The sequence below is a fragment of the Nesoenas mayeri genome (genome assembly GCF_963082525.1).
Source record: "Nesoenas mayeri genome assembly, chromosome: 4".
Classification (NCBI taxonomy): domain Eukaryota; kingdom Metazoa; phylum Chordata; class Aves; order Columbiformes; family Columbidae; genus Nesoenas; species Nesoenas mayeri.
Window position 1 is genome coordinate 34,406,010 of NC_137540.1, and position 12,066 is coordinate 34,418,075.

Here is a 12,066-nt window from a genome sequence, read left to right on the forward strand (position 1 = left end):
TCATGCATTCAGTAGCTTTATGGGGAAGTGAAAGTAACCATGACAGGACTCTGGAGGGAAACTGCCTCTAGGACAGATACTGAGGAGAGCATCTGTGAAGTTTAATACTCAGGGAACCTCAAGACAGAGCTTATGTGGTAGCAGGAAAAAAAGGTGTTGGAAAAACTGCTGCAAAACAAGTTTCTTTGGAGAATTTAGGGGAGATAGCATTATCCTAACCAGGCAGCCTTCTGGCTATCTAAGTTACTGTTATAACCTCCACATTCCATATTGATAGCCACCATTTCAAAGATAAGTTTAAACTGTCTTAGCTTGCTCTTATGCACATCACTGATTTTGAGAAAATAGTTGCAAAGCTGGGGTTTTCTCAGGTGCATCACTGACTTCGTAGTTGCAAATGAGCTATTTTAGCAGTTGAAATTAATAAAGCTTAGGTAGGAAGGTAAGATTTTACCTTTCTGCAGTAAAATATTTTTGACTGTAATTATCAAGGAATAATATGATACTGCCAAATGTCAAATGTATGCTACGTAAAATTCTCTACTGTGTTTTAAACAAAAAAATGTAGTTTAACCTTAAGCTCCTTAGTGAAGTCATATATCCACGGGCTTATTTCACCCTACAGGAAGGGAAGGAATAAATTTGTCAAATCCCTGGTCCATTGAAATCAGCTAATAAAGGCTTTAGCTAGCCAGTGCTTGCGTAGACTGCAGTTTATGATAAATCTGGGTAGACAAACTCACTTGCTGGGGTGAGTCTGGTCTAGCATCAAAATTTGGAAAGAGGAGCATCTAGCAGAAGTTACTAAAATAGAGCTGGTATTACAAAGATAATCTGTCAGCCGTTCCGCTGAAACTGTAGTTGCTGCTGTTTCTCTCTGATACGTAGCATCCCTCAAGTCAGCTTGTGGTTTCTGGTGTGAAGCTCTTCTGGTATTTTATAAAATGCTTTACAGCTTGGGCTTTTTTATTAACTCAGTACGGATACTTTATTATGTGTTGTTTATTTGCTGCTTGCTATTATTTTAAGTAACTTATTTTCAATTTAATCAAGCTTGTTCAGTGGCTTCCTCTGCCCAGTGGCTGCTTACTGACTGCCTCAGGGATTTTGAGTGGAGAAGAGAGTATCAGATGTCCTTTTTCATTGGTCTTTGCTCTTTGTTCTTGTGCAAAGCTCAGGCAAATTAATTCTGATAAGACTTAGTGACTTTGATACCAGTCTTCTGAATTAAAACAGTGGGATTGGCGGCACCCTGATATCCCAGTTGTTTGTTAGAATGGTATGTCAACAGGCATTTGTGTGACTATATGTGAGTATCAAAGTGTGGTTCTGCAACAGATAGTATGAGAATAATGTGATGGATGTTCTACCACAGTCAGCTGGACACTTCTGAAGTGTCTAGTGGACAGTCACAAAAGAGTTTCCAAATTTTAATTGGTTACGTGAATTCTTCACTGATGATGAATCTTCAGCAGCAGATTGGAAGTTGAGAAGTTTAGCTGGCATGGCATATCTGAGAAGAGACTCGCAACACTTGAAAGGTCATTTAACTTTCTTCTGTCTTGATTTACTTGTCATCTTGCCTACAATACTTCACAAAGATTACAGAGTTTGTTTGCAGCCTGAAGTGCCTTGTGATCTTTGGTCAAAGATAATATATACGTGTGATGCACTGTCTGCTCTGATAAATTCCATGCTGTCATAGGAACCGGAACAATACAGCAATGACATGGTTGGTTGTTGCGAGACCCAGGGTGTTACTGGGAACAGAAATCACAAAATTTTCTTTATAGTAATTCAGTGCATGCCTTCTGTATTCATATGTTGACTACCTGTTCCCTTGTGCTGAAGGGAACCCAAACAAGTTATTTAAGAGTAGAAGAGCACGCCCAAAACACAACTTTTTACCATTTGTGCTAAGGGTTGAAACTTTTGGATGCCAGCAGTGATTAACAACAGGCAGAAGTTTAAAGTTGATACTTATGGTCAGCAATAGAGGAAGAAGAAACGGTGGGATGGAGAAGTGTATGTGCATTTTCTGTTGAAATAAGTGTTTGCGAGGCTAGAAAACGGACATGCAAAAATGCAATAATATTGTATTCTAGGGCCAAAACCAACGGTTAGAAAGAAAGTGTGACCTGCAAAAGGAGCGTGAATGATTCTGTGTTTGTTTTCAGTTAGAATATGTAATAGATTGACCTCCTAATCACCATTTTTGTATTGTTATTTTTCAATTTATTTCCTCTGTTCTCTCCCTCTCGTTTCCTTTTTTTAAAGGAAAAACTCTGTGTATGTATCAAGTTAATGACCAAGAATATAAGTTTGTCACTTTTGCAACAGTCTAGTGCATCAAGATACTGGCTTTATTTTCTGTTGTCTTTAAGAGTAGTTCTAATTGTATAAAATTCAAGATGGCATTGTAAAGTAAAGCACCCAGCGTGTTGTTGCTGGACTACAGGAGGAAGCATATGTTTGCCTCTAGGAAAATACGTATTTTGTCGAGAGACTTCTTTATTGAACGTTTCTTTTCAAGAGGCTTAGCATTCTGGAAATTTTGTTCTATTGTAGAAGTCCCATGTACCATTAAATGTGATTATTTTTTTAGTGAATAAGCACAGCTGGCATTTCTTTTCAATATCTGACTGCCGCCTTTTTGAACTATAAACATGCTGTTGTCAAGAGATTAGCCTTTGGGATAGCAAGTTAAGTTGTTCATTTCTACTAATCGCCAGGCAGGACAGGAGAATAGATATAAACTGGCTGGATATACTGTTCATAGTGGCATATGAACTTCAGCTTGCTTGTTATGAAGTAAAGATTTAAAAAAGTTACTTTTTACAAACATCATAGCAGAAGTGTGTCACTGTGACTATGCATTACAGGGATGGTTCAAATTCAGATTTTACAATTTTATTGAGTCTGGTTTGTTTTTTGTAAAGTTATTTAATAGCTGTTGCCCTGTGAGCTTCAGATAGGAAGGTTTCCCCTGCCTGCTGCACAGTGCTGGGTTGGAGAAAGGGAAAGGCTGAAGAGCTACATTGGCTCTTGGCAAATTTTAGAGCAGGTTGGTTACAGCAGACTACAAGAGGGGGGCTGAAGTTCCAGCCATTTTCTCAGCTGTCCTGCCTTCTCCTCTGCAACAAGACAGGTCTGGTATTGACCTGGTGGGCTTAAATATGAACTACCCAGAAGCACGCACTACAGAAACAAACTTTAGCTGTTTGACTTTTCTTCCACTCTGATGGCATATGATTAAGGCTGTAACCATAAAGGTCTTGTATTTCACTGAATTATGTATTGATTCTCTGCACTCCACCTTTACCTGCTGCATTTCGAGGATTCTTTGCAGTTAAGTCTACAGACACACACATTCATTTAATGCAGGCAAAGCATTTCAGAAACTGAAACTAGAATAGCTTTCTGTTTTGTCCTACAGAAGAAAAATGGTATCATGCTTAATTATTACTCCAAGGTGGGAATGTGTCATAAAAGGCAGAACAAACTTGCCCTCGTCTATTAAATTTGGGAATACTCTCATGTTCGGCATTCTTATTTTATTAATTTATTTCAAGTAAAAATGAGCTAATTGATCAGCCTTTTTGTTCTTTCCTTGATAGGCTGGTTAGCTTTCTTTATAGAAATGCAGATAACTTAGGTAACTTGATACTGTAATGCCAGAAGATGCTAGATCAAACTCTGTGATGTAGCTCAGAATCAACCATGCATCTTCAGTAGACAGCACTTTATTGATGCTTGTTTTAGTTTTAATAGAATTATTTAGGAAATACTCTTAGTAAACGGAATAAATACAAAATACACAGCTCTTAGTGTCCTTGGTTATCAGTTACTTGTCAAAGGACATATGCCTGAAACTTGTATTGTGTAGAGGTATGTACTTTTTTCCCTGTGCTTTAGAATATCTGGAGAAGATGTAAATATGCTTGTGGATTGTATTATAGCTCTGAATTTTGTTCTGATTGAAGTATTTTTTGTTCTTCAGTTTTGGCAAGCGTTCTGCAGGAAGCTTCAGGCGTGGCTGTGAATGCATTGTTTTAGAGCCATCTGAAATGATTGTGGTAAGAATATTTTTATTCAGTTGCTTTGAAATTTTACCAACCAGCTTTGATAAGACCTCACATTCCAATAAACTTGAAGAGTTTTCTATTTTACACATGATCTTTTAATAAATCTAAGATGTCATACATGACTTCCTTGCCATTCTTTGCACACATACTCGTTTCAGCGATAAAGGCATCTTTTATATTGTTACATTTACTACTGCAGATATCCTGTAAAATTAAAGTTTTACTGTGCTAGCAGAACGTGATTTTTTGGGTGTTTTTGTTGTTGTTGTTGTTTTTTTGTCTTGTTTTTCATTGTTGTTTGTTTTTGGTGGGGCTTTTTTTTTTGTTTGGTTTTGGTTTTTGTGTGTGTGTTTTGGTTTGTTGTTTTCTTTTTAAGCTGTTTTACTATTAAATGTAGGTGCTTTGAAGTATTGATCTTGAGTTAGCTTCAGTAATTAATGTTTGATTTAAATTTATTCTCAGCTGTCTGGGTTTTCAAAAAGCAGTATGAACATTTTAAAATTCTTCTAGCTTTTCTGGGTGAAGGTTATTTTGTTAGCAGTATCTGCTGTAGTCCAGTGGCAGAGTAGCATTGTCTCTGAGGGTTCACAGACTCAAAAGCTTTTAGTTGCTATGTCAGGGTACATCACCTGAACAAATGCATAAGCAATGGGCTAAATTTGTGGTGGTTTTTTGTTTTGTTTTGTTTTGTTTTTTCTCTGTCACTAAGATAGCGATCAGTTCATAATACAGGCATGACAATTATCTAAGCCATATATCGATGATAGTTCAAATATAGGCTGTGACATTAAACATTATTTTCCTAGAAAGTGGTAGTTTCTGTAAAACTTGCAGAAGCTCGAGAAATCATAGTATAGCTTTAGGCTTGTAGAAGAGATTAGGTTACTTGTTTAAAATTGATTGATTAAAAAAAGTAGGTTTTTAACTTACCTTCATGCAAATGCAGGCATGGTTTTGTGGTTTTTAAGCTCTTTGTGATTTCCCTGTAAATAGGTGAAGGAGATTATGTAATGGTAGTTTTTTCTGTCAGATATTTGATGCCATCTCTCCCTCTTCCAATTCTAATTAAGAAAATCTGATACACTGTAGTGGGAGACACAGCATACGTGAGAAATGCCAGTTGTTTTTTCACTGTTCTTAACTAAAGCTCTCTGTATCTTGTCTTTGTAAATGAGCAGCTCCTGAACAGCAGCCCCTTATGCCTCCCAGTTCAGCCCTGTATTGGCCCCTGGGTTTGTCTGGTGGGTTTGCGTAACTTGGAACTGACCACAAGTTCAGGAAAGTTTATTGTCCAAGATTTGTTCTCTAGAAGTATACAATTTAGTTGGTGGTAGCTGTGTGCATGTCTGTCTCATGTATTCCTTGATAAGCTGTAAGGAAGAGTAATGTAATGATAGGCATTGGGAAAGGAGATGACTAAACAACAAGAGTCCAGAAGAAATCTTCTGGACTGATGGATAATGTCAGGTCAAGGGCAAGTACTCCCACACGGAACCCAAAATAACAACCTCTGCCATCTTAGGAGAGCTGAAATTTAACATTTAACTTCAATCCAGCCTTTCAAAGGAATAATTGTACCCTGAATAGAAAGAATCCCATCCCCAGAGTTTGTTGGGCACAGTTACTTTCAGTTTTGGGGCTGGATGGGGCCACTCTGTGGGGAGGAGAAGAGGTATTGGTGGTGGGGTGTGGGTGTGAGTTTGTCAGATGGGACAAATAGCTACTCAGGACTGAGAGGATGAGTGTTACCGGCTCTTCCTGGTGATCTAGGAATTGTGCTCATCCCCTTGTAGCAGTACACTGAAAGCTGTGTTAGTGGCGTGAGCAGACTAGTATGGGCAACCTCTGACACAGACATGCTGCAAATTCGTATGAGTATTTTGTCTGATATTTCTTTTCCTTGTTGAAATATATAGAGGAACCTTGTGGAGGGTGGCTCATAAGCTGTTCTCTACATCTTCAGAAATACTATTTATTTATCCTTGGGGGTGGAACTGAATGGGAGAATGAGTTAACTGAATCCTTATATTTTGCTAGTGCTAAAAGGTGGTTTGTTTGTTTTGTGTGTTCTGCTCCCGCCCCCTTCTCTGCTAATCTGGAGTAAGGTTTCTATTAGGAGGGAGAACACAGAAGAGATGTTGATTTTTACTATAAAAATATAAAAAACCAGTACTCTTAGTTAAAATATTTTCATTGCAGTATGCTGTTGTGTAATAATTTAAAGTGACTTAGAGGACTCTGAAACCAAGAAGACTGATTTTATATTAGGCTATGCCTAATAGGTATTTTTTTATTCTCCCTGCTGCAGTTTTGAAGTTATTTTCTTTTATGTAAATCCAGTCTATCAGAAATCCTTCTTTTATGCTCCCCAAATATTTAAGTAAATAATAAAAACATTGCAGCTTGTTGAAGGGTGAAGTCTTTGCCATAGCTTGGTTAGGGAAGATCTCAAGTGACAAACAGAGGTCTGTAGGAAAACTACGAAATGCTCTCAGTGTTCTTTTTGTTAATGCACTGAGTGGTGAAATGTTTGTATTTCTACAAGAGTGGGGAGAGGGAGGGGTGGGATGACAGAATTGGGGGGTGACCATTTTTTTTCTTCTGTCATTTTTGAAAAATGTTCATACTCAGTGATGATGTTTCTGCCACTGTTTACTTTCTTGTCATGCCTGTGGGCATTTTATTTTACTTATTTTATTTTTTAATAGTGGCTTCATGCTGAAAATGCAGGAAATTCAAGGCTAACTGCTGGTTTTTGAAAATAGTATTTGTTATGTTGCTAACAATAAGAAACATCTTTGTCTTGTGGGAAATGACACTTTCTTGCATGTGTTATAGGTTGATTATATGGATGAAAATGAGGAGTATTTTCAGCGTCAAGCTTCTCATAGGCAATCTCGAAGAAGATTTAGGAAAATCAACCAAAAAGGGGAGCGACAAACAATTATTGATACTGTTGACCCTTATCCTGTGGGGAAGCCACCTCTACCTAGAGGCTACCATACGGTAAGTTGTCTGTATTTATGGTTCACAACAATATAAACAGGAAAACTACTGACAATATAACAATCAAAATGGCTAAAGTTGCTGGTAGCTTCAAAGAGGTGTGTTTCCGTGGTGAAGTGTTCCACTTAAAATACTGTGAATTCAGCTTCATCAGTACGTGAATATGTGCACAGCTTGCATGTTAGTTCAGAGGTGAAAGCACATTTTTTTTATGACTGTGAATGTCATGTATTATTTCTTAATGTCCCAGTCATTATTTGAAATTGTGAGAGAAACTATGTTCTCATTTCCTTTTGATATTAGGTTCCTGTACAAATAGTTTAGTGTACAGTGTTAAAAGGTCAGTTAGTAGAGCAATTATTCATGTATATGATAACGGTTATTGCCAGAAACAGACTGTGGTGCACTGCAGTAGGCCAAATTCATAGAATAAAATCTGTCATTTCTTTTTGGTATCTAAAACTTAAATGTCAACTTAATTTTGACTTGTGTCTGCCTCAAGAGCCCTTTATAGTTCGATTTCAGTGAGCATGTAGTGTGCACATCATCAGGGAGATAATTTGGTATTTTTACTTGATTTTTTTTTTTGATGTCTTACATCTTGAAAGTAAACTAATAATTAAAACTTATTCTACAAAATATGGCTTTTAAAGCTAGAAAAGCTCTACTAGATTAATATGTTTATTATTGATTTCAACTGTAAGCAAAATACTGGAAAAGCTGTTTGTCTTTTGGCTCTCATTTTTTAAGCCCCCAAATCTGCTGGAGTCACAAAGATGTGGGCATAAAAAAACCTATGCATATTTAATCTCATTGAGTTCACTGGGCTGAATTTTTGCACAATGTAAGCCACATGCATGTAAATTTGCAGGATTAGAGCTTTAGTGTTTTTAAAATAGTGTCTTTGATCCAATGCAGTTGTAGATACTTTTCTGCTTTTTCCTTATTCCTCGACTTGTTTGCCAGTTTCCTGTATATTCTCTGTGTGTCTGTAAGTGTGTAGATGTTTGATTACATCTGTTAATTACGCAGGCTTTTCCTCATGAGTTGAATAATTACGTTTTATGCCAACAATTTGTTTTTGTTTATACAACAGCTTTTAATGGTTTAATTTTCAGTGCAGTTTTAATTGCCTCTAAATTTATTATGGACTGAACCAGTTCACTTGGTTTGAAAGATGAAACATTTTACTGATCTGTTTTTGAAAAAATAAATATATGGTATTGCAATTCGTAGGAGTTACAGGAAGAGTTATTTTTGTATTCAGATGCGTACGTTATGCTTAGCAAACAGTTCTAGTATGATGTTTATCTAACTCTAGAAGGGCAATATTTAGATTACACACAGTGCCATTTGCATTTGTGGGTCCTTGCCTGTTGTATAAATGACACTTCAGGTGTGCCTTATGAATTTCTGTACGCTTAACTGGTACTAAGAGCAAAAGCCCATTTTGTGCCGTTCTGTTGTGTGACTTCATAATGACTTTGTGTATGTGTTGGGAAATCCATTGCAAGCAAGATTTCATACTAAGTTGGAAGAGATTGCCAAGTAAACTGTAAAATTTGCAACAGATGCAGTCAAATGTTGCTTTAAAAAGTGTAATAAGATGGATATTACTGACTTTGTTTTTTTTTTCCAAAGTAAATGGAGTCAAATAGGCTCAAATGAGTTTTACAATGCAGTGGAGAGTCTCCATACTGGCCCATTCCCTCCTCGTTTTACAGTTTTTGGTGATCTTGTATACATTGTTCTTCCATTCACTTAGATTACCAACAGGATTTCTGTTGCTTTAGCCATACATGTTAAATGCTTCATTGTCTTTTCTTCTTTCCTATTTTATGTGCCCTGGCCTCCTATCTTTTCAGTCTTAATTTTTTGAAAAAATGACTGAAGAAAGCAAGGTATTTTTAACTACATAGGAATTCAATGCATATTATAGCATATGTCTTGTGGGCTTTTTGCTCGTCCATCCTTTGATCAGCATTTGTCAGGGTTTTGTATTGAGTGCTACTTCGTAGATTTGGACAAATAAAGAAGCATTAAATAATGCAGATGTTCAGGTGTTACAGTAAATAATGTATTAAAGTAAAATTGAAAAAGGATTAATCTAATGCATTTGCTTTCAAGTTTGTTCTTCCTTGTGGGTGTGTTCTGGTTTAGGTGTTAGGTACACAAGATTCAAAGTAATAAAGCTGCTTTGATAGCATCCTCAAAATATTCATGAACCGTGTAGTTTTCTCAACTACTAAATCCGTATTTGCCATGTAGAATGATTTTTTGGTTGATAAATTATTAATGCTTTGTTTGCAAGAGTCTCAGAATGCTTTTCTTCAGAAAGTTCATACAGTGTTTTCTGAAGAAAGTTTTCTGTATCTTTGTGAGAACATAGAGTGAAACATAAAGCTTTGGTGAAGATGCATGGCTGTGCTTTTCAAGAATTAAAAATTAAATGCAGTACCCAGTTGTGGCATGGTTTTGTGCAATGGAGTGAACTTGTAGGGACCGTGGACCCTCATTAACATAATTTTAACATTATCTTCATAGTGGTGGAATGTACTATGGCATGTCTGATAATGTTCATCTTTTCCTTTCCTCCTATATGGCATTCATTTCATTTTGGCTCACAGGAATGCACTAAACCTCAGGTATCGTAACTTACTGTGTATGGTCCACTAACAATTAACTTGTGGGTTTGCAGCGTGATATCATAATACTGATGCAATGTTATGACTAAAATTGCCTCCTAGCCTTTGCTTTAATACTTGAGCGATCTCACTATGATATAAAAATACTAATGTAAATGTGGAATTTGGTGACAGCATGTCTCTTGCCCAGCTTGACTGGCCTTTCTTCTTGGCTTTGATGTCCTGTGATTTAGAGAAAATGGAGAACAATAAGCAAAGCTCATATATTAAATATTTAGTGTGTGACAGACACTGTATTTGGGTGAGTCATGACATGGAAGACTCAATCTTTGATTTTGATTTAGAAGATAGGCCCCCTGTCACTATTTAGTAGCTGTATTTCACCAGAACAGGGAGATGGAGTCTAACAAGATGAGCACCAAAAAGGCAGCAAAAGTTTTTTGTTAGCTGAAAACTTGCAACAGTGCTTCTTGCTTGTTCTCCATTCTGATGGTGTATGCTGATTTGATATAAGGTAGCTGGATTTTGTAGACTCCTATCAAAGTATGTGTAAATGGGCCATTGTTTGAAACACAGGCTTGCCAAGCTAGGGAGAAAAGTGTGCCCCGAGTCAAGTATCTGGAATGATACCAAACCAAACAAAATACAGACCTTTTGCCTGACATCGGATCTCAAACGCAGTCAAAGTAATCTGAAGATCCGAGTGGCATCTTTTAAAATTGACTTGTATTTGTAATTGCATTCGTCAATGCCAAAGTGAGTAAATGCTGAGCATCTACCAAATACAATGATGGATAAGAATGTGTCTTGTCAAACTGTTAAATGTCTCCTCTGTTATGATTGAGAAATCTCGTGCAATAGAGCTGAAAACAAATTAAAGCTATTTTCTTTATCTTCAAAATTCTTCCTTTCCTTTGATATTACTTGGGTCAATTCTTCTGGTATTTTATTAGGAAATGTGCTTATTTTAAAAGTTCCTTCTGTGCCACATTGTTCAGTTAATTTCTTTAAAAGACTAGGAGGGTTCAAATTTCAATATGGTTCCAGTATCGTAAGCTGTGCTTGAAATTCTTTCTTCAATGTGTATGGTATGTTTCTTTGAGCAACCCTGTTCCTTATCTTGAGATCAGTTTTCACTGGTATTTCAGTGGAATGAGTCCTGAGAAACCCACAGTTACTAAAATATTGCATCTAGGAGTGATAATGTGCTCCTCAAATCCTGACAGGAATTTAAAATACTTAATATTTTGATAACTTACCCTAATGCTTGAAGGACCATATGAAGTAAAGTCTAATGTAGACTAGCTTAGGCGTGTTACTTCTGGAACAAGTGTTGCTGATTTCTAGGGTGAGGAAAAATAGAAACTTGGTAATGCATGGAAATAAAATGAATGTGTTTTATCAGACTGATAAAATGGTACCCTTTTTGCCATGGTTTATGGTTTGTAGTTTGGTTAAATGGATCTGTTCTTTTTTGGGGAAGAAAAAAAAAATCCTGATAAGTTTAGGTTGAGCTGTTATTTGAATCTGGAAAACCTTGTTCGGATTTTTCTGACATAAGTTTTTTTTGTGCTTGTAATATGTCAGAAAATGTTTTTTAACCAGATCAGTGTTAGCACCTCCTTACTTGATAATAGTAATTGGATTTTAACTTCTGAAAGTGGATTTTTTTTTCTTTGTGTGTATATACTTAAGACTTCTTAATGTTTTCAGTTAAAAGCTTTTGTTTTGAGTAACTAGAATGAGAGAGTGTGGACTCTTTCTTCTGATAACCTACCTGGCTTTTCCTCTGCTTTAAGATGGAATTTTTTTTTTCTTCTTTTTTTTTAATTTTAAAATGGGATAGTCACCTACGGAGTGACTTTTAAAAAGGGTAGACTTTTCTTGCAATATCTTATTGCCAACAAGCTTTGTGGCTGTTAAGGTTCATCTGTGAAGAATTGGTCACGCCAAATGATGCCCAATCCAAGGGTTCCTGAGCTGACTGTTATGTGTTTAATGCATGACATATTTAGTGTGAACTGACAGAAGTTCATAAAGGAAGCATACATTTGTCCTAAATAAAGGTCCTGTTCTTTAGTGGCATAGAGAGTACAAGTAGTAATTTATAACTCCTTGGTTTGTGACAGTCTGTCTCTCTCATGCCTTAGACTTGATATGTAAACTGAGCTGTGGGATTTTACTAGTCTGTACTGTAGTCTTTACTTTGCTGAAAGCAAAATATCAAAGATTACTGGGGAGTCTGTGGTGAGATGCAGATAGGCCTGTAAATAAAATGCCGAAGCACCTGCAAATAGACCTGGACAGAAACTATAGTGTGTGTTTTTTCA

The 12,066-nt window shown here is 36.5% G+C and overlaps 1 protein-coding gene across 1 annotated transcript in view; it reads left to right on the top strand.

The window, feature by feature from the left end:
- The window catches only part of RAPGEF2 (Rap guanine nucleotide exchange factor 2), a gene marked incomplete at both ends in the record, with an annotated part of 183,911 nt that overhangs the window by 91,817 nt on the left and 80,028 nt on the right, over positions 1 to 12,066 (top strand). The window contains 3 exons of the mRNA XM_080343363.1: positions 4,001 to 4,076; positions 6,924 to 7,091; positions 9,719 to 9,736. Coding sequence (XP_080199489.1) covers positions 4,001 to 4,076; positions 6,924 to 7,091; positions 9,719 to 9,736 — 262 coding nt within the window. The remainder of the gene's footprint in view (positions 1 to 4,000; positions 4,077 to 6,923; positions 7,092 to 9,718; positions 9,737 to 12,066) is intronic.